General features: G+C 42.3%; 1 protein-coding gene and 1 long non-coding RNA gene across 4 annotated transcripts in view; one reads left to right on the forward strand and one right to left on the reverse strand.

The window, feature by feature from the left end:
- Nucleotides 1-2,459, reverse strand: part of LOC310757668 — a 36,096-nt gene extending 33,637 nt beyond the window's left edge. The window contains exons 1-2 of one of the 3 annotated variants that reach the window (XR_014545384.1): nucleotides 1,850-2,457; nucleotides 1,571-1,669 (exon numbers count right to left, since the gene is read on the reverse strand). This is a non-coding gene — a long non-coding RNA (uncharacterized lncRNA). Of the gene's footprint in view, nucleotides 1-1,570 lie in introns of all 3 variants that reach the window. The other 2 variants (XR_014545383.1, XR_014545385.1) reach the window with 2 other exon arrangements.
- Nucleotides 2,460-2,468: 9 nt separating this feature from the next.
- Nucleotides 2,469-21,132, forward strand: RAB43 (RAB43, member RAS oncogene family). Its single transcript, XM_083603143.1, has 3 exons — nucleotides 2,469-2,901; nucleotides 10,789-10,972; nucleotides 12,492-21,132. The coding sequence occupies exons 1-3, from the start codon at nucleotides 2,686-2,688 to the stop codon at nucleotides 12,737-12,739; spliced, it is 648 nt and encodes a 215-aa protein (XP_083459269.1). The 5' UTR covers nucleotides 2,469-2,685; the 3' UTR covers nucleotides 12,740-21,132.
- Nucleotides 21,133-21,762: the final 630 nt, after the last annotated feature.

Genomic DNA, 21,762 nt, shown 5'->3' on the forward strand with positions numbered 1-21,762 from the left:
CAACAACTTGGATGATGGCCTCAAGGGCATCCTGATTAAATTTGCAGATGACACCAAACTGGGAGGGGTGGCTAACACCCCAGAGGACAGGATCACACTTCAAAACGACCTTGACAGATTAGAGAACTGGGCCTAAACAAACAAGATGAATTTTAACAGGGAGAAATGTAAAGTATTGCACTTGGGCAAAAAAAATGAGAGGCACAAATACAAGATGGGTGACACCTGGCTTGAGAGCAGTACATGTGAAAAGGATCTAGGAGTCTTGGTTGACCACAAACTTGACATGAGCCAACAGTGTGATGCGGCAGCTAAAAAGCCAATGCAATTCTGGGCTGCATCAATAGGAGTATAGCATCTAGATCAAGGGAAGTAATAGTGCCACTGTATTCTGCTCTGGTCAGACCTCACCTGGAGTACTGTGTCCAGTTCTGGGCACCACAGTTCAAGAAGGACACTGACAAACTGGAACGTGTCCAGAGGAGGGCAACCAAAATGGTCAAAGGCCTGGAAACGATGCCTTATGAGGAACGGCTAAGGGAGCTGGGCATGTTTAGCCTGGAGAAGAGGAGGTTAAGGGGTGATATGATAGCCATGTTCAAATATATAAAAGGATGTCACATAGAGGAGGGAGAAAGGTTGTTTTCTGCTGCTCCAGAGAAGCGGACACGGAGCAATGGATCCAAACTACAAGAAAGAAGATTCCACCTAAACATTAGGAAGAACTTCCTGACAGTAAGAGCTGTTCGACAGTGGAATTTGCTGCCAAGGAGTGTGGTGGAGTCTCCTTCTTTGGAGGTCTTTAAGCAGAGGCTTGACAACCATATGTCAGGAGTGCTCTGATGGTGTTTCCTGCTTGGCAGGGGGTTGGACTCGATGGCCCTTGTGGTCTCTTCCAACTCTATGATTCTATGACTTCTTTTTCTAGAAAAATAGCACTGCCTGCACCTGTTTTCAAATGGGCATACTGCAGAAGAATGCAGAATCAATCTCAATGAGCTTTTATTTTCTGAATGAAACCAGTTTCTCATAAAGTGCTTTTCAGGAGCAAAAAATATGCACTTGTGTGGACTGCATAGAAAAGAAACAAGTACTGTTTCCACTGATTCCATAATAAAATATCATGTGTACACACCAGCATCTGGGGCTGGTGAGGAGTAGCATGGCATACTCATTTGAGTGTTCAGGAATACTAAATGAAGCTGGATGATGTGGAATAGTATTAGGCTGCCACAAACTATGAGTTGCCTTAGGCTATAACAGTACAAGTAGTGATTGTATTATGAGGGGAAAAGATACAGCCTAAGGTAGCATATTTGGGTGGTATTTTATACAGTTTATTCTCCAGCACAAGAATGATTAAAGCAGGGAAAATGAACCCACTCCACAAACATGGGATATATCCCAGGGCACAATTCTTACTGCCATAGAAAGGGCTAACTTCTTTTCTCAAAAACAATGTAGAGTCCTGGAATATCACCCTATGACTTCACTGAACTTTACAGTGGAAAAGATGTGGTGCCCGCCCCTCAAATGGGACTACTTAACATCAGAAGGAAGGCATACTTACCTAAATAGCCCTCACAAAATATTCTACCATTCTGGGTACATGGCAAGTCAAGAGACCGTCTCCAGCTATCATAGTTGATTCCCTCCTGCCTTTCCTTCTCTGTTTTGACAAGGCCAGCAATGAGGAAGATGGAAATTGGCCTTGTGTTGTTTTCTACAACCAATTATTTCTGAGATCAACAGTGCAAACCTATACCAATGGGACTTAACCTCTAAGCAAATTATTGGATTTCAGCCTAAATCTGCATCCCTATGTAACATAGGCTATGTATACTTGTACCTGGGAATAATCAGTGGGTCTTCAGAGGAAACATCAACAGGACTGCCTTATGAGGGGAAACTTTTTAAAAGAGCTTGTTCACAAGTGGCTATCCAAAGGACTAATGAGGCTGCAAAGCAAAGGAAGCAAAGCACAAGGAAGGTGGATCTGGGCTTGTTTGTTTTTAATTTAAAAAAGAACCTGGTAGAGCCCATTCGTTCCACTGGGATCTCTTCCTCCAGTGTTCTGCTTGCAGGCATTGCAAGACCTTAAACAATTTCGGCCAAAATTCACGGGGTACCGCCTAAGGCAGCAGCCTCACCCTGCCCAATGGCTGGGCGGCTCTGCTAAGCACATACACGTGTTCTTAAGGTTCCGTACACGTGGTAAGCAAATCCTCCCGCCCGCCCTCAGTATAAGGGAAGCGTCTTTCTTTTCCTAAAATTTGAGGCGCGACCCCTCTCAGGCGGCTGCTTCCCCTCGCGGCTTCTCTGCGCCGCCTGCGCCGGCCCTCAGCGCGAAGTGTGAAGGCAGGTCGGAGTTTCCCCGCCCCTCGTCCCGCCTGCCGCCACCTGAGGCGACGCTTCCCTCCTTCTCGCCCGCCCTTCCTGGCAAATGCATGAGGAAGAGCTTGCGGCTCCCACTGCGCATGCCCAGTCACCCGGTCTGGCGGGGCCGGGGACGATGCTGAGGCGGTCGCAGTCGCGGCCCAGACAGGCGCTCAAGGGGCGGCGAGCTCAGCGCTAGGCCGGGCCCGGCGCCGCGGAGCTCCCCGCCGCTGTGGAGCTGAGGAGGCCAAAGGAAGCAGCGGCAAGAGGTGCCCCAGCGCCAGCGCCGCCGCCTCCGCCGCTGCCGCCATGCCGGGTCCCCCCGTGGCAGGAGCGCCCCCTGGGCCGGACCCGGAGGAGCGCTACGACTTCCTCTTCAAGCTGGTGCTGATCGGCGACGCCAGCGTGGGCAAGACGTGCCTGGTGCAGCGCTTCAAGACCGGGGCCTTCGCCGAGAGGCAGGGCAGCACCATCGGCGTGGACTTCACCATGAAGAGCCTGGAGATCCAGGGCAAGCGGGTCAAGGTGGGGGTTGGACCGAGTGTGAGAGGAGGGAGGGTGACAAGCAAGAGGGGGGGCTGGCTGGCCTGCCTCTCGCCACGACCCCCCGCCCCGCCCCAGTTTGCAAGGGAAGGGGCTTCTTGCTCCTCCCACCCCCACTAGCTAGGCAGGTAACAGGTGTGGGGGAAGGCGGGCTTAGGTGGCACCAGACCTCTCTGTCCTTCTCCTGACATCCACAGAGGTGCACTGAATTCATTGCCAACAGACTTTGCTGAAGGGTTTGTGCTAGAACTTTACCCTAAACGCACTATACTAATTTCAAACAAACAAACTTTGCCCCACCCCGGACCAACAGGTAAGGGCATCAGGTGTGGTAGCTGAGAAAGTTTGGACTGTGTGCACTTCGTGCGATAACACACATACAGTGGTACCTTGGTTCTTGAACTTAATCCGTTCCAAAAGTCCATTTGACTTCCGAAATGTTCAAAAACCAAGGTGCGGCTTCTGATTGGTGCAGGCGCCCTGGAAACAAAAGCTGACAACTGCATCAGACGTTCGGCTTCCGAAAAATGTTTGAAAAGCAGGACACTTCCTGGTTTTCGGTGTTTGGGAACCAAGGCATTTGAGTACCAAAGCGTTTGAGAACTAAGGTACCACTGTACAGAGTTGGATGCACAATGTCTTCCCTGGCCCACACTGCTGGTCGATCTAAAGAGCATACTGCAGGAATGGTTTTAATCCATTTTGTGTCAAGGATGTGCTTCTCAGGTGCTTGCTGCTGTCATGTATATACAGTGCATTTTCTTAGGCCACTTCCTATTATGGCAGAGGGATGTAGAGAACATTGATGCACGCCACTTGGGAAACTGCCTATCTGGATGTGCTGATAGTACAGATAGTAACTCCTGTTTTGTGCAAAGTCTGATTATTTAAAAATATTTATAGATCAGTTGATTGTACTAAAACCTTAGAGCAGTTTACAAAAAACAATAAAATCATCAGTAAAAATCAGTTAAAAACAAGTATTTAACACTTTTTTTAGAAATCAACAATAAGATATTAAAATGCATGTCAACCTTCTTAAGTCTGTATTGGCTTGCCTAAATAAAAATGTTTGTAGGAAGCCCCGGAAAGAGTATAGTGAAGGCACCTGCCTCGTGTGAGTAGGCATGGAGCTCCATGTGTGGGTGGCTACCACAATGAAAGATCAACTTCTTACAAGTTTTGAACAAGGATTATGTGGCACTTGTAACAGTGCCAGTTCCTCAGAGTGAAGCAATTCAGTGGGCGTATAATACTGTAAAAAGGGATATACAATTGAAAAGTGCTATGTATAAAGGTGCTCTGCAAAAAAATGTTCCCTGTGCATTTCAAACCTTATGTGTATACATAACCTTGTATGGAAATCCCTTTGGGAATGTTGTATACCTTTCTGCAATTGCTTATGAATTCGAAATACTTCCAAAGTTATTTATGAGGAAGCTCCAGGATAACCTCTGTTGGAGCATACCTAAAGGAAACTTCAAAAGGATGTTACATAAACTGTTCAAAATCACCATCACATCAGTGGCGATAATAAAATGTACAGGATATGGTACACAGTTCTCTAATTATCAGGGTGTGTTCTGTTATCACCTAGTTAACTTGGTTTTAAGCCATAAAGCTCCCAACAGTCCACGTCACACATCTGTTGAGTGCTGCTAACTACAAAGGCTTGTGCTGTAATACTGTAAGCTTTTCTTTTCTTTCTTTTTTCTGTTGCTACACACAGACTTAGGATCCATAGCCTATGTGTTTGCTGTGTTTACGTACTAATGCTGCACACACAGGGACTGGCAAGTCAGTTTAAACATGATTTCAGCCTCATGCAACCCTAAGGTTTTGTTTTTGCCTGTCTAATGTCCTTTTAAAATCATGCTAACACAGTACCTTTCTAAAAAATTGACATATCTTTAGGCTATTTGTGCCTCTTACGTTGTTAGACCTCACAGCAAATGCCATTTTCCCCTTTTTGACTGAGAAATGGAAGCTAAAGGATTACACTAAAAACCATTTTTGAATCTCCCTGTCCACAATGTGACATGTACAGTACCTAGAATGCACAGTGCATATAAGTAATAGGAGAGAGCCTCAAATATGTTTGGTGTTATGACTGTATCCTTTTCTTCAGCATCACACCAGGATTTTCTAAGCTGGTTTGGAAAAGTGCTTCAGACGGTGCTAAACAGGTTTAAGAATAGGCTTGCAACAAATGTCAACAAACTTGTCGCGCAACTGCTTTATCATATGACTCATCTTTCTAAAGTGGCTTAGAAAACTGTCCAAAGTACTAGCAAAGTAAATAGAATGCTTTTCCAGATGCCCTCTTCGTTTCGAAACAAATAGCAGAGTGATACTGTTTTCCCAAGGGCAAATGCTCATTACCATAGACATTGCTATGACTGTGCAGTGCAGAGTGCGTCCGTACCAGGATTAAAACTCAAGACACTCTTTGCACTATCAGTACAACTTCATCAGATACAACCTTGGAATATTAACTAACATTGTCAGGGGTGGGGAAGCTGTGGCCCTTTAGATGTTACTTGACTCCAACTCCTTTCAACCCCAGCCAGCGTGATCCATAGTCAGGGATTATGGGAAGTGGAACCCACCAACATTTCGAGGGCCATAGCTTCCCTTCTGTGCTGTAGTATGAGAGAGAGAGAGAGACCTACATGATTTCCTATGTGGTAGATGTATCTACTTTTAAATATAGGCTATGTAAGCTGCTGGGGTGGATGAAAAACGTTAATAAACATGGTAGTTTTACTTTACCTTATGTGTTGGAAGAGGATTCCATTAATTAACGCCCCCAAGGTTTATTTTTATTTTTATCTAAATATACATTTATATTTTTAGTCTCTTTTTTCCTTTTTCCCCAGCAAAAAGGCTGTTGGGACATTTTTCCTCTGAGACTGAAGCTTGGTCAAGTTTATATGCCAAACACACACATGAATTGCAAATATTTTCCTTCCTGGGACTCCACCTAGTACCAGGTGTCTCTCTGAAGGGCTCTTGGAGTAGAGCATGCCAGCTGAAAAGCTAAAGAAGGCTTCTTACATGTGGCATAAAATAAAAATAAATTTCCTGTGATTGGCAGTTACACATTACTGTAGAAGAAACTAGATACACATAGTCTGCCTTTAGATCCCACTAGTAGATGATACACAGGTTTTTTTTGGTATTTTGAACTAATTTTGGATAGTCTTACATTTGAGAAATTCAAATGACATTTCAGACTTCCTTAGCGGTGTTCAGTACTTGGCTTGATTTAAATGAGCTTTCCCATATGTGGAGCTTTGACCCTGTTGCAGGAAGATAAAATGGGACCAATGTCTTATCTGTGTGACTGCTTACTCCTCGCATAAAACCATTGTCAAATGGGCAGTTTTTTACAAGTTTGAAAACCTTCCATAAGCTTGAATATGTGTTCTGAGAAAAATACTGCAAGCTGCATTTGCATTCTTCTTGATTACAGGGGTACCATAGTTTTATTTTGTTCAGTAAAAACGAAAGGTATTTATTTTAAGAGGTAAATCAGGATAGTGTTTTTAATTGCAGAAGGCTGTGGGGATAGTTGATGTGTTAATTAACCACAATGCATTTCAGTCTCACTGAATACATGACACACATAGCATCCCCCAACCTTCCAGAACAGAATGAGGGTGGGAACTGAATGTGAGAGAGGGAATTGGCAAAATAGTTTGTAGAGCAAAGAAAATAAGAAGGAGCAATCCATCCACATCCGTGTTCTCCCAGGCATCACAGTGATGAGGAGCGCCCCCATTTGCTTTGCAGCTACCCCTGAAACCTCCCTGCCTTCCTCCTTCCCACGGCTGTTATCACTAGCATGTTTAAGCATTGGGGTTACTGCATGGGAAGGGCAGGTTAACTCCCCACCCCATATAGTATTAATCAGGATGGGAGTCATTTCTGTTGTCTTCTCCCACCCCATAATTGCTTTGGTGGGCAAGAGCCTGAAGTGCCTCTCTCCTGTGAGTCACTTTGGAATTCTGACTTGCCAACTTCTATTAGCTTTGTTGGACCATCCAGCTAATGTCTCAAGACTGAGTTTGTGTATGAAACAAAAGAACTGACAAGGGATTTATCCACCCTTTGTCTGGAGACTGGTCAGTTTAGGTTCCCATTTTAATTTCCTCTTCGGATGTTGAGTGCTAGTGGTTAGATTCAGGGTATGGTTTGGGGATGCGGGAAGAAGGATTTATATTGCTTGCTCAGCAATGTTACAATCATTATCCAGAAGTGTGGCTGGCACTTATATTATCATGTTCTAGGCAGCAAACCAAATTACTGTGGCCTACTAGCTGTGGAAAGAACTGCACCTTTACAGCAGTAACTTTGTGCTTTGAACTGAGAAAGTGCAGTGTCATCATGAGAAGTACTTCCTTGAGGCAAGTTGAGAGAATACTGTACAAGACTTCTCTGCATCCTCTAAGCCTTTGTTTTATCAACAGATAACTGCAAAAAGCTGTTACTGTGGTAGGAAGGTCAAGGAAGAAGGAGATAGCATTTACGGATCATTGCAGCTAGTTATCAGATTGCTCCATGTTGACACTTAACTCTCATTCTATTTCACATGCATCTGGCAGGATTTCCTGATCTTGAATGCTAAAATAGATCTTTTTGTTCTACCCATGCAAATGCCTGAAGCAATACCCTGACAAGGTTGGCTAGTTTGTGGCTTGACACTGGATAGCTGTGTTCTTATGAACAGCAAATCATGCTGTAGTACAGGCATAGGCAAACTCGGCCCTCCAGATGTTTTGAGACTACAATTCCCATCATCCCTGACCACTGGTCCTGTTAGCGAGGGATGGTGGGAGTTGTAGTCCCAAAACAGCTGGAGGGCCAAGTTTGCCTATGCCTGCTGTAGTAGGTCCATGAAAGCAAACTACAGGGGCTGCTAGTACAACCCCAGATGCTACAAGATTTGCCCATCAAAGTCAATCAAGTGTGAGCTTGGGGCATCTCTAGTTTTTGTTACTTGACCCTGAAGAGATGTCTATTCATAAATCTACCACAAATTAGCTATATTAATTGGGCAGAAATTGAATACTTTTCAAATTATTGTGTACTTTAGTAACTTGCTCACCTTTGCTCAGCACTTGATTTTACAACAAGGAATTTTTAAAAAACCCATGTGTTGCTTATGCAAATATTTTGAAAGAACATTGATTTCTTATTAAATGAACCTTCTGTAGGGCTATCTGATAATTTGTTTTGTTAAATATGATCTTTTGTAATGTCCCGAATGCTGTTTAATGTCTAAATGAAGCTGTTGGCAGTGGTCATTGGGAGATTTGGGGTGCGGTGTCATCAGTTCACTGATGATACCCATCTCTACTTCTCTGTAACATTTGAATCAGGAGAAACTATGCAAGCCCAGGACCAGTGGCGGGACCAAGTGGTGGGCTGGAGAAGGGCCAATATTGATAGTAATTGATACTATTAATTGACTGTTTGATAGTAAGATGGAGACACTGTGGGTATTGTCTTATTTGGATGGGGTTGTAGTCCCCCCGAAGCAGCAGTTTTGCAGCTGGGGATGCAATCTATCTCTGTCACTAGAGGCCCAGTCCCTCAGTGGCTAGGAGTACCTTTTACCAGCTTCAGTTGGTAAGACAACTACATCCATTTCAGAACCTTGACCACTGTCATTCATTTGCTGGCAACCTCCAGATTGGATTACTGCAATGTGCTCTATATGGGGCTGCCCTCAAGGCTTGCCAAGAAGCTGCAGCTTGTGCAAAGTGAGACAACTTCACTGCTCACTGGGACAGAATATTCCCATCCTATTGCTCTACTCTTGAACAAATTGCATTAGCTTGCAATTAGCTACCAGCCTAAGTTCAAGGTACAAGTACTGGTGTACAAAAACCAGTATAGCTTGTAAGCAGGTTATTTAAAATATTGTTACAAGAAAGGAGATTCCAACTAGATTTCAGGAATAAGATTTTGACAGTAAGAGCTGTTTGACAGTGCTCAGGAGGTGGCGGACTCTCCTTTATTGGACGTTTTTAAACAGATGTTGGATGGGCATCTGTCATGGATGTGTTAGTTAAGATTCCTGTATTGCAGGGGGGGTTGGACCAGATGACCCTGAGGATCCCTTCCAACTCTACAACTCTAATCTGCAGCTGTTTGAATAGAATGACAGCCCATATGTGTGCAGAGTTTGAAAACACAGTGGCAGATTGAAATGAGATTTCTGATCTGTAGACATGGTCCACATATACCCATTTCTCATCTCATGTTTAAAAATATTATTAAAACAAATTCTCTGCAGGGACATTTCATATGAAATACTTGAAAGTTTCCTATATAGGACATGGTCCACTAATAATAATAATAATAATAATAATAATAATAATAATAATAATTTAATAATTATACCCCGCCCATCTGGCTGGGTTTCCCCAGCAACTCTGGGCGGCTTCCAACAACATATTAAAATACAATAGTCTATTAAACATTAAAAGCTTCCCTAAAGAGGACTGTCTTTAGGTGTCTTCTAAAAGTCTGGTAGTTATTTTTCTCTTTGATATCTGGTGGGAGGGTGTTACACAGGGCGGGTGCCACTACCGAGAAAGCCCTCTGCCTGGTTCCCTGTAACTTGGCTTCTCGCAGCGAGGGAACTGCCAGAAGGCCCTCGGCACTGGACCTCAGTGTCCAGGCAGAACAATGGGGGTGGAGACGCTCCTTCAGGTATACTGGACCGAGGCCATTTAGGGCTTTAAAGGTCAGCACCAACACTTTGAATTGTGCTTGGAAACGTACTGGGAGCCAATGTAGGTCTTTCAAGACTTGTGTTATATTGTCTCGGTGGCCGCTCCCAATCACCAGTCTATCTGCCGCATTCTGGATTAGTTGTAGTTTCCAGGTCACCTTCAAAGGTAGCCCCAAGTAGAACACATTGCAGTACTCCAAGCGGGAGATAACTAGAGCATGCACCACTGTGGCAGGACAGTCTGCGGGCAGGTAGGGTCTCAGCCTGCGTACCAGATGGAGCTGGTAGACAGCTGCCCTGGACACAGAATTGACCTGCGCCTCCTTGGACAGCTGTAAGTCCAAAATGACTCTCAGGCTACACACCTGGTCCTTCAGGGGCACAGTTACCCCATTCAGGACCAGGGAGTCCTCCACACCTGCCCACCTTCTGTCCCCCCAAAACAGTAATTCTGTCTTGTCAGGATTCAACCTCAATCTGTTAGCTGCCATCCATCCTCCAACCGCCTCCAGACACTCACACAGGGCCTTCACTGATTCTGATTTGAAAGAGAGGTAGAGCTGGGTATCATCCGCATACTGATGAACACCCAGTCCAAACCCCCTGATGATCTCTCCCAGCGGCTGCATGTAGATGTTGAAAAGCATGTGGGAGAGGACAGAACCCTGAGACACCCCACAAGTGAGAGCCCAGGGGTCTAAACACTCATCCCCCACCACCACTTTCTGAACACTGTCCAGGAGGAAGGAGCAGAACTACTGCATAACAGTTCACCCAGCTCCCAGCCCCTCTAGACGGTCCAGAAGGATGTTATGGTCAATGGTGTCAAAAGCCACTGAGATATCCAGCGGAACTAGGAAACAGCTCTCACCATTGTCCCTAGCCCGCCAGAGATCATCAACCAGTGCGACCAAGGCAGTTTCAGTCCCTTGATGAGGCCTGAATCCCGACTGGAAGGGATCCAAACCCATTTCTCTCTCTATTTAATTTTTTTATTAAAACAAAAAAAAACCTGTACACTTCTGTAGTAAATATTTCCCTCCCCCCCATGTTGAGATAAGGCATATCGCCTGAGAAATACAACCAATATCTTCTAAGACCTAACAACTTCTTTATTTTTTTAGTTGCAGATCTGGGACACAGCTGGTCAAGAACGGTTTCGGACCATCACCCAGAGTTACTATCGAAGTGCCAATGGAGCTATTCTAGCCTATGACATCAGCAAGAGAGGCTCTTTCCAGTCTATTCCTCGCTGGATCGAGGATGTGAGGAAATATGCAGGTTCCAACATAGTACAATTGCTGATTGGTGAGTGTGGGGTATATTTTGGAATGAGCTAGAAATACAAATTGCTATTCCTCTACTTAATAGGACAATAGCAGCCAGTGCAGAGACATTTTCTTTATTTCCTGGATATCTTGGAGATGAAGAGACATATATTCTCAGAGTTTGGAAAGCTTTGGCTTTTGGTTCCTACTGCAGTTCACATTTCCACATCATGCATTTTTGTTTGCTCTTGGGAAAAACTGGTTTAGGATTCTATAGCCTTTATTCTTTTTCAAATTCAAAAATACATTTTAAAATACTAGGAATTATTTGAGCAAAGCACTCTTGAGCCTTCAAGTCCTTTAGGATTTGACTCTTATAGTTTATAATATATGGTAAAGCTCCAACATACTTTAAGCCAGTTCTGTTTTTCTAGAAAAAGAGGAACTCACCATGAATGCCTCCTTTGTTCTCTTATAATGGCAATGGCGTCTACCTGAGAGGTGCTGGAACTGAGTTCCGCCTGAAAAAAAGCCCTGCTTTAAACTGAATAGCACAAACAACTATAGCTTATGTCCAATATGCCAAATGTACTTTGTTACGGATATATTTTACTCTTCATTGCAGTTTATATATACAATGTTTGTCTAGAACTGGCACTGTAGGTAGACATTCAGAATCATATTACTTCCAGAGGTAAAAGTTGTATTTAAACCACAGTTTAATGTTACATCCTTGGTGGTGAATCTCATCTACAGATTGTTTGAAACAAGCCAGTTTCATGGTTTGAAGCTGGCTTGTTTCCACCTTCTCCAGTTAAGGTTCACCACCGTTAGCTGGCTTTGGATGACATGATAAGCTGCAGTTAATAAAAAGTGGAAGCGAAAGCTTTCAGTCTTATCCTTGTGGCTGTGCCAGAGGAGGGGATGTTGGGAATGCCATTCCACCCTTGCTGCAAACATGTGACATGTAACAATCCCACATATCTGCAGCAAGGGTGGAATGGAATTCCCAACATGGAGCAGGAATTCTAACAGGGGATTGGGGAATGCGTGAGCCTGGGTGGAGGTTAGACTCATTCCAATCAAGACAAACCATGGTTTATTGTGATGTCCAAACACCGCCAATGAAATACAGAATAAGGAAAATGAACATTAGTATAGGGATTTATAGTGTGTGGGCTGCACAGAACCTTTAATTAGACAAAGTAACTATGTTGAAGGTGAATGCTTTCTAAGCATCAAAACAGGATGAAATTTTAAATCCACAATCCAGAGTGCAAAATGTTATAAACCTATAGTGGCTTGGATTTCTTCGTCCTTCCTCCACAGACTTTCTATCAGCTTCTACTTTCACCTGCTCTTTCTCATCTCCAAGATAAGTGGCATCTCATCTCCAGCCTACTTCCTTCACCTGTGCGATCCTGCTGCTTTCCAAGCACCCTTCCACGAGTCACTGCTATTGTGTCTCTCCCCTCCCTCCCATGGCTGAACACTTTCCCTGACCGTAGGAGATGCATTTACAAAATTAATCTGTAAACAATTCCACTTTCTCCTGCCAGGAAACAAGTCTGACCTAAGTGACCGTCGGGAGGTTCAGCTAGAGGAAGCTCAGAGTCTGGCTGAGCACTATGACATCACCTGTGCCATAGAGACTTCTGCAAAGGACTCCAGCAACGTGGAGGAGGCTTTTGTAAAGATGGCAACAGAGTTAATGATGCGGCACGGAGGCCCCATGTTCAGTGAGCAAAACACAGACAGCATCAAACTTGACAGCAAGGATGTGGAAGGATGGGGGTGTGGTTGCTGATGCAGGTTATGTTATCTCTAACTCTTGCTGGAATTACGAGGGTACATGTCCTTCCCTTATAATTACACACACACACACCGTGCTGCATAACAAAGCAGCAGTATCCTTTTCCTGCAAGCCCAATATTTTTGTAGGTTAGACATTAACATTTGCAGGATAATTTTCAATATGAAGGGGCTTTCTTTTGTAGATCTAAAAGTTAGCCTTCCACGGCCGTTACTCTGTAGCAGTTTCTACCACCTTCTTTTCAGAGGAACTTGTGCAATTTGAAAGTTAAGTTGCACAGAAGGAAGCCACTGGGATCTCTTTGTATGAAATTGTCTGAACAAGAAATTACTGTGTTACCTGTTGTAAATCCCTGTACACGGGAGCTTGTACAGAAGAAGACACTTCTACTTTTATGTCAGTGAGTCTTAACACTGCCTCTGTTTTTAAACTCTCAGCATTCCAAGAATCAAAGAATCAGAAACCACACAGTGTCATTCAATTTCTCTGCAGGGACGTTTCAAGTATGAAATACTTGAAAGTTTCCTATATAGGACAAATCAGCTAACATTTGTTCAATATGAGGAACCTCCATAGAAGATAGGTTTTTCTAGACATTAAATGTAGCATGTGGTGAGGGTTGATTAATGCTGCGGGTGCAAAGCTAGCTGGACAGTTTTTTGTCTCACATTTTTCAGGCAAACAGAGAAACCAGTATGAGCAGAACTGAACTGAACACATGGGTCACTAATTTATTTTCTTTATTTCCATCTTGGAAGACTTGATCCTAAAAACATTTCATTGAATGGAAGTCCTACTGATTTCAACAGAACCTTCTTGGAACGTAAATGCCTTTGAAAATTCATCAGGCTCACTTCCAAGTAAATAGGCTTAGGATTGTAATGTCAATATTAAGGTTTGTTCATCATTTATTTTGCACATTTTTATAGCCCCCTTCTTGGAGATAACATTGTGTACCTCTAATATTCAGTGTTATTAATTTCATTTAAAATTCATATTCAGTACCTATGAAAAGATGATGTTTTTGTTTTGTTTTACCATTTGCTTCTTTAATTGCTGCAGTGCATCAAATCATTTTTATTGAAGCTTAGTTTCAGTTACATATGCTGATCATTAATGTTGTTGCTGGAGTATTTTTTTCCATAGGATGTCATCCAGCTAGAGCTTCTTCCTATTTAACTTTAGATATTAAATTTGTGGAAGAAATTGCAAATCATAAATTATTTAAGGTTGTTTTATTTTTTTGTGCCATGAAATCAGCTCCTCGTGAAGTTTGTCTGGGCCAGTTTTGTTAAGAAATTGAGAAGTGTCTGTAAACTGCACAGTCAGGTATAGGTGATCCCTGCTAATTTTCCTTAAATGTCCACCCATGTTATGGAGCCCCTATAAATCATGAAGCAATTGCTCTCATGTCAGAATTTGGCTCAGGAGCTCCCAATGTGGGACACATTTTGTGAGTTGTAGGATAACCCTTTTAAATCATTGAGCCTGTTCTCTTGTGGATGCCACAGCACGTTCTTTCAAATGGTATCTTCTCGTTTCTGTAAGGGGAAAAAAAATCTTTTTTTTTTTTTTGTAGATCTGCAATGTATTAATGAAACTATGTGACTGTTTCTGCTCGGCACATTTAACTTAAGGAGAGTTTGTGTTCGTCTCAGGTTAAGGTTATTCCTGTAGTTAAGATGTGCAGATGTTGCCCACATTTTTTTTCTCTTTTTAGCACCTTAAAACTAAAATAGGATGAATAAAGGATTGAAACCACAGAAAAAATGCATCAATGGAGGCTAAAGGAAGCTGACTTTCCCACTTGCAGAAGGTGTCTCCAACTGATTTTCAGGGATCTCCTCTTTCCTCTCAGTTTTCTCCCCCCACCCCCGTGATACATCCCACTCCATACAACAGGGACTGGGGGCCTGTTAGAAGAAAGAGGGGGTGGAAAGTAAACTTTCAGTGCACTTTTCTTTGGTTTCAACTCCAAAGTATCTGCAAGCTGTTAAGCCAGCTTTTCAGTGCTTAATGTATTGTACCTATTAAAAGGCCTTCAATTCAGAGCAAAGGACAAAGTCTCTGAAAAGCAAGTCCCTGCACCTGGACACTCAGAAGTCCCTGATTGTGTTAGGAAAATCCATATTGTAAATTCAGATTATAATTCAAAAACATCAATTTATGATTATTTCAATTAGCATTAAAGAGAGAAGACCTGGATAAGTTTGGTATCTCAGATCATTTTTAGAAATTGATATGATTAATCAGAAAATCCACCCATAGCTATAAAAAATATGGCACCTTCTGTCTGTTTTGGTTTTTGTCTTACAAAGTAACTGACTGTAAAATTTGTTTAATTAAAAAACTCATCCCACTGTTTCCAATCAAAGATGGACCCAAAATGGGTTCTGTTGTATTTTTGCTTGTAGTTTTGAGAGCAGTGGCTTTGATTTCAAGTGTGTTAGATATAATAAATAAAGAGGCCTTACTTTCTGTTAGGGATAGTTTTCACAACTACGTTTTACATTGCAGTGTGAGGTGTGACAAAGAAGTTTTGCTTCTAAATAGGACTTCATACCAGGAGACGTCAGGTGCACTGCATCCAGAAATTAAAAAAGCACTGATTGCCCAGCAGTAACTGATCACTGTATTTGGGAGTTACAGAAAACTCCAGTGATTACCTTAACTAATTGTTGGTATCAAACAAATGTTTCTACACTGTGAGTACAGTCCTCCAGGCACTTCGGTTGCATAATTTAAACGAATGGAAGCTGATTAGCAACTGTGCCTAGTGGGCTTGGATCCATCTGCTTTAGGCCAAGCCCTAAACTGATGTGCCTGTGTTGCGCAGGAAAGTTTACATCATAGCCAGGTCTCAAATCAACTGAGGGCTGTAAGGGTCTCCTCCAGCTAACTCTTTGATGAACTGATGCCATTACATCTTTAGGATCACTTTGGATGGATCCTGACTTGATGGTGCTCCCACGATGATGACGGTGGTGATTTTAGAAATTGATCCTTAAATCTACATTCTGGGTGTGATCTATATAAGATTTCCAGGGTTTAAGTGAACAGGATCCCACTGGACTCTGCTCACACGATTGTAGTCACAAGCTCCCAGTTCAAAACATTATTCTGGGACCACCAAAGGTTTCGGAATCGACCTGCTGCCTCCGATCTATGCACATTTTATAGCAAGTATGCTGAGAATACACAGAACTCAGCTGTTAGTGTTGTCTGACATTCTGTATTCTGATGTCGCCTGAGAGTGAATGAACAGAATACAATGGATCTTTTTCCAAATTGGGTTCCTTGTGAGCCTACTCTTGTAGCCCTTGAATAGCCCTGAATTTGCTACAAGTTGAGTTCTTTCTCCAGGCCACTCATACAGATAAGATTGTACTGTACTGTAGCTCACCAAACATTGTGAAGGGACTGGCTTTTGTTACGAACAAATGCTTGTTGCTTCTTCGCTAACATAGGTAAATTTGAGACCTAACTTTAAAGAGTAATACGAACCTATCTCGTATTTACAGAGTGTTCTGACACCCTTTGGAGCCAGTGCCTAGTAAAAGGGCATGAGCTGTTAACAGAATAGTGCAAGCAACTGGCAGCTGCCAAAGCCACCTGTATCACTGTGGATCGGTGTGTGCTTGCGAGTGTTTCATTGAAAAAGTGGTAATGAGGTTGCAGCAGATGGGATGGCTAAGCAGCTACTCTTTGTGTGTGATCCCTCCCTTCCTAGAGTGCTTAAACCTGATGCCCTACCAGGAGATGGTGGAGTTGGTGGTAATGACTACTTGGGGATTGGTGAATGTGTAATAGGGGCTTATCTGTGGTTGGGAAGGCGGGAACAGATATGCATCCATAAACAGAGACAACAATGACCTTGTCTGGTACTCAAGTGGCATGTAGTGCTAGTTGTCCTAGGGATCTCTCCGATGGAAGATGGCAGAATGTACTGCAGGGTAGAATTCAGGATTGTATCCCTAGACTATTGGGTCTGGTCTTTTAATGGGGGAACTTGGTGAGAAAACATTCAAAGCAGTCTCTTATCACTGGAAAGAAACTAAGCACTTTGTTTTTCCTCAGTCTTTTTCGTACAACCAATAGCTGATTCCCACAAGTTTATTGTGTAGGAAATCTTTTAATCAGGCGGAAAATGCATCTCTCAAAAGAAGCGTCCCAGTACCATATAGAAAGAATCACCCATCTTGGACACTGGGAAACAAGAATTATTTGCTACAAATAAATGCATTTTTCTGTCTAGGGTTTCTTTTCTTTCCCTCAAGACTCAGGGCTAAGTCACATTTTACTTTAGCAGTGGCAGCGGAGGAGCAGTCTTCTGGTTGTTTTGCCACTGGCCCAGATCATGTGCTTTGGCCCTCAGCTACCATGCAGATGATCTGTGGAGTTTGTCTGGTTCAGTCAGAGGTTATATAAAAATAAGTTGCAAATTGCTTTGCCCTAAATCCAGGTTTTTCTTTCAAAATATTGTGCAACTTCCTTAGATGAATGAAGTTGTCTTGTATCATTCAACATTGCTAGATCAGAATAAAACACACTTGCATGCTAAAGACACAAAACAATAGAAGAGGGAAATGCATTTGCCAAAATCAGTTTAGCATAGAATGTAGATGCATAGGCAGATTTCACAGATATCGCTAGAAGCAGCACATAGAGCACACACAAGATTCTGATGCTGATACTAAATAGATAATCATTTGTACTAAAGACAATTCTCAGTTAGGGTTTGGGTGCTTCAGATGTGCCACATTTGTTACACAGAAAGCATGTTTTGTGGCATATTTTCTGCACAAAAAATGCTGTTACTAAACCTGCCTGGCCAGTTAAGCACATATATACCTTTCACAGTTGATGGCACCAGACATGCTTTTTACCATTTATAATTGGATTCTTTTTGTAGCAGAGCTTTTTAAAAATAAAGTACAAACACTTACTAAAATAGAGTTCTATTTGTGTCCAAATTAACTTGGAAGACTTTCATTAGTACATTAAATCTTGCATTAGAAGAGAGTACATTAAATGTGTGATTATGTAGCCTGTGAGGAGAGTTTATGGCCTAAATCTTTGAAAACTGTTTCCTGGCAGTTGGAACATAATCTAGACTTTTAAAGAGTAGCTCATAGTTTTGAAAACTTTTCTGTTTATAGCAATAGCTATCAGCCTTAAAATACTATTATTTGTAGTTGTTCTTTTTTTTTCTTCCTTTACTGGCTTGCAAGATTAAATATAAATTTTGCTATACAACAAGGAAAATATAGTTTATAAGTGCTATATATTTCACCATTTTTATAAGCATAGTACTTGGCCACAAAAATATTTTCCAAATGTCATAGCTTTTTTTTTTTAGATGCCCGCCTTGCTAACCTATTGGCAATTTCCATCTTAATGCATAATCTATGCAAATATTTGTTAATCTAATATGTGAATTTAGTACAGTGCCTTCCTTTTGTGTTTTTTCGAAACATCTGAAATTAGGTAATATTGGACATATATATAGATATTTGCACCTCGTTATGTTTATCATTGACCCAGTACGAGATTGGATTATTCTTTATTAGACACAAAGGTCTCCAAGTGACTTACAATACATTTAAAAGCAAAAGGCCAGATTCAACTAACTGGTCCCACCAGTGGAAGCCCACAAAAGGGCTTTCCCCTGTCTCCTCCTCCCTGTGCCCTCTCAGTTTGCCCTGTGGGGGTTGGGAAGAACCCCCAGGACAGTGTATGGGAAGAGAAGAGGGGAAATTGTTCCACTGGGCAAGCAGAAATGCTTGTGCTGACAAATATTTGTACCGGTGCGCTAACAGAATGTACGTGGCAGCAAATATCGGCCACCATAGTAGGTAATACATCACACATACAATCAATCATCCAGCCAGAGTGACTTCGTATATTACCTAAAAGTGTAGGAAGAGACGTCACACTTTTTGCTCTTTTCACTAACTCTGTAATGTTGAAGGAGGAACTCGCACATTTCTCATGGAAAGAGGAGGTAGAGGAATTGGCAGAGCTGTTCCTACTTTCTCTTCCATTCTGTCCTCTTTTTCAAATGTGCAGTGTCACCCTGGTGGTCTAAATAAATACAATCTTTGCTTCAGAACAAAATGGTGAGTCATACTAGATATAGCACCAGTTTCTCTGAATCCTCTTTCCCTACTTTTAAAACCGATCATCCAGGCAGCAACAGCAGAAGTAAATGCCTTCTGCCTTGCTCTCACATCTGTGTTTGCTTTCCTTTCCTTCCCTCTTCCTGCTCCTCCCTGACGTTTTTCTGGCCCTGTTATGGTCATGGCTCTGCTTTGCGCTTTTATTCTCAACTTTTAAAATAAACAGGGAGGTGGCAGCATCAGAATTAAGGACTTGGTGACGGCAACTTTTGAATTGCTCAGATGGGCAGAGCTGTCAGAAGTGTGGAAAACCTGGAACTTGAGAAGTGTAAGGAAAACATGCTGGGTATTATGGGTGTGATTTAGTGGATGAAAACTTTCCCCTTGGTCCCAAATTTGGGTACCAGGAAATAGCATGGAATGGGACCTCTCTGTATTTAGGACCAGTGTGTAAGCTCTCTACCTCACTGCACAGCGATCCTGAATCCCTTCTAATTTGTACAACTAGGAAAGAAATTTACAGGGTATAGTAAATAGACAATCTGGAATGGCTTGATACTATGGTTGCCTATGGTGCTTATACACTATCTTAGCTGCTTTGATTGTATTTCGAGAAAATAAAAAGTGCATGAGTGAGACACGTGCATGCTCTTAATATATTGCTGTTGGTCACAGTCCTCTTATTGTGATGCTAATAATTTTGCAGTTTATGAAATCTGGTTGCTTGTACTGTGGTATACAAAACTAGGGAAGTTTTTGTTTTTAAGCTCTCTGCCTGGGGCGGGGAGCGGGGAGCGGACGTTTGAGAGATTCTCAAGCTTTAGAGAACTATTCCCTACCTTCCCAAAATTTTAGATCTCACAAGAAAGACATGCATGCATGTCCAGCCTTCCATACACAGTTTTACTTCCTTGGGACCCACATGCAAATTAGCTCTATTTGTGCAACTGCATTGTGATGTGTGTTCTCCAGTCCCCATCCATAGTGATACAAGAGATGTAATAGAAGAACATAGTGCCCCAATCTGCCTAAGAGTACAATCCTACACATGTGTACTGGGGAGTAAGTACCATAGAAATCAATTGACCCTACTAAGTATACATGATTGGGATTGTTTTTTATAGCCAGGGGGAAATAAGTGATATGTATTGGGCCGCAGCTCTTTAAGTCCTGCTGAGATTAATGGAATTTAAGGACAACTTCTTCTATATTGAAATTGCATATCTTTATGAGAATCAGTACTTTGATGTGAGCAGGTTAATCCAAATACTATCTCTAGTTCAGTTTACATACACCGACTAAAGTAACTTACAATGGTTTGGGCAGTAATAGGGAAGGACAAGTTAAACCTTTTCTTTCTCCCATCTCCGCTCAGAAGCATGCCATTCCTGCAGCTGTTTGCCCATCCATGGGGGCAGATACAGAGGTGTGTATTAAGTGCAGCGAAATTTGTCTTGTGTGCATGTGTCTATCACACTTAGTTGCTGTTGGCAACTAAGCCTGACCATCAGGTCATAGTCTAATGGTAGAATCTGTAGAAAGATAGCACAAGGCTATAAATTCAGGTATTGGGGATGGGGATGGAAATGCAAGTCTGCAATTGTGGTGTTGGCACAGTCTGGAATGTGACAGAGATTATGCCTGCACTACTTTTGAAAGTGGTTTTTAGGGAAATATTTAGTGATGAATACTGACACGGTCTTTGGAGGTTCCTCATGTGCTCTGTGTTGTCAGTGGCATTTCCTATTCTGTAATAGTGCCTCAGATGTTGGTGTGTGGTTAAAAAAATAAATCTCATGTCCCAGGGACATGCAGCTTCCACTAGCCATAAAAAAGGCCTGGCTTACGTACATAGTGGGGAGAAAGTTCTGATTCATATTGAATTCATTCACTTCATTCCAAAAAGGACTTTAAAAGGTTTGAAGAACTCCGGTGTAAACTGAAGTGTTCTGCATTTTTTTAGAAGTTTTATTGCTTGTAATAATCAAGGTTTCTGGGAACAGGCCTAGAGCCCATCTTTCTGATCACCGGCAACTGTCTTGCTTTTCCTAGCACAGTGTTTACCAGGTGGGGTGGAATGCAAGATGGCAAGGGAACAAAGCTTGCGTACAATAGTCAATTTTGACGTTTTATTGTCACCTATTTATGAATTTATAAGAAAAAGAAGTTTATTTTTAAAAACTATGAAACCTACTTTTTTTGTAAATTTTAGCAAAGTCTGTAGCAAATGCATTGTAACGTGTATAATAAAAATGAGCATTTGGCTAATTTGTGTGTGTGTGTATTTTCATTAACTGCATGTAACCACAGTGTCACTATTCACTCAGCACCTAAAGCAAAATAGGTATTGAACATAAACAGCAGATTTGCTCCCCCTCCCCCAGAAAAGTAGTTTTCTCAATTTTCACCCCAACTTTAAGCTCACCAGAAGGAGCTTAAATGGAGATCTTGTAAATGCAGTGCAGCTGCTGACACTTCTGTACCTCTTTGGCACACAGGGTTCAAGCTTCATTGAACTGACATGTTCTCTTCCCATTTGCTTGGCTGAATATTCCAACGACTTAACCCTATTTTACATCTGTAACAGAGAAGTGGAAATGAGATGGTAGAGAGGACTGTGCTACTTCATTGTAAGGAACTGTTTGTATTTTTAAGACTTAAGAACCTTCTCCTCAAGGTGCTACATTTTGGAAGGGGGACATCCCACAATTGTAACCTGAGTGCTGAGTGCTCATTCTTCAGCAGGTGTAGATCAGATTTTAAGGGCAATTGGGAAAAGGAGTGAATAAAATAAGTGTGTTGGTCAGAATGTGACTGAGTGGTGTGCATGTGCATGTATATCTGTTCAAAAGTCCACTTGGTCCTTGCAAAGTTGGCTGGACTCAAGAATCTAGAAAA

Source organism: Podarcis filfolensis, assembly GCF_964270895.1.
Source record: "Podarcis filfolensis genome assembly, chromosome: 2".
Taxonomy (NCBI): domain Eukaryota; kingdom Metazoa; phylum Chordata; class Lepidosauria; order Squamata; family Lacertidae; genus Podarcis; species Podarcis filfolensis.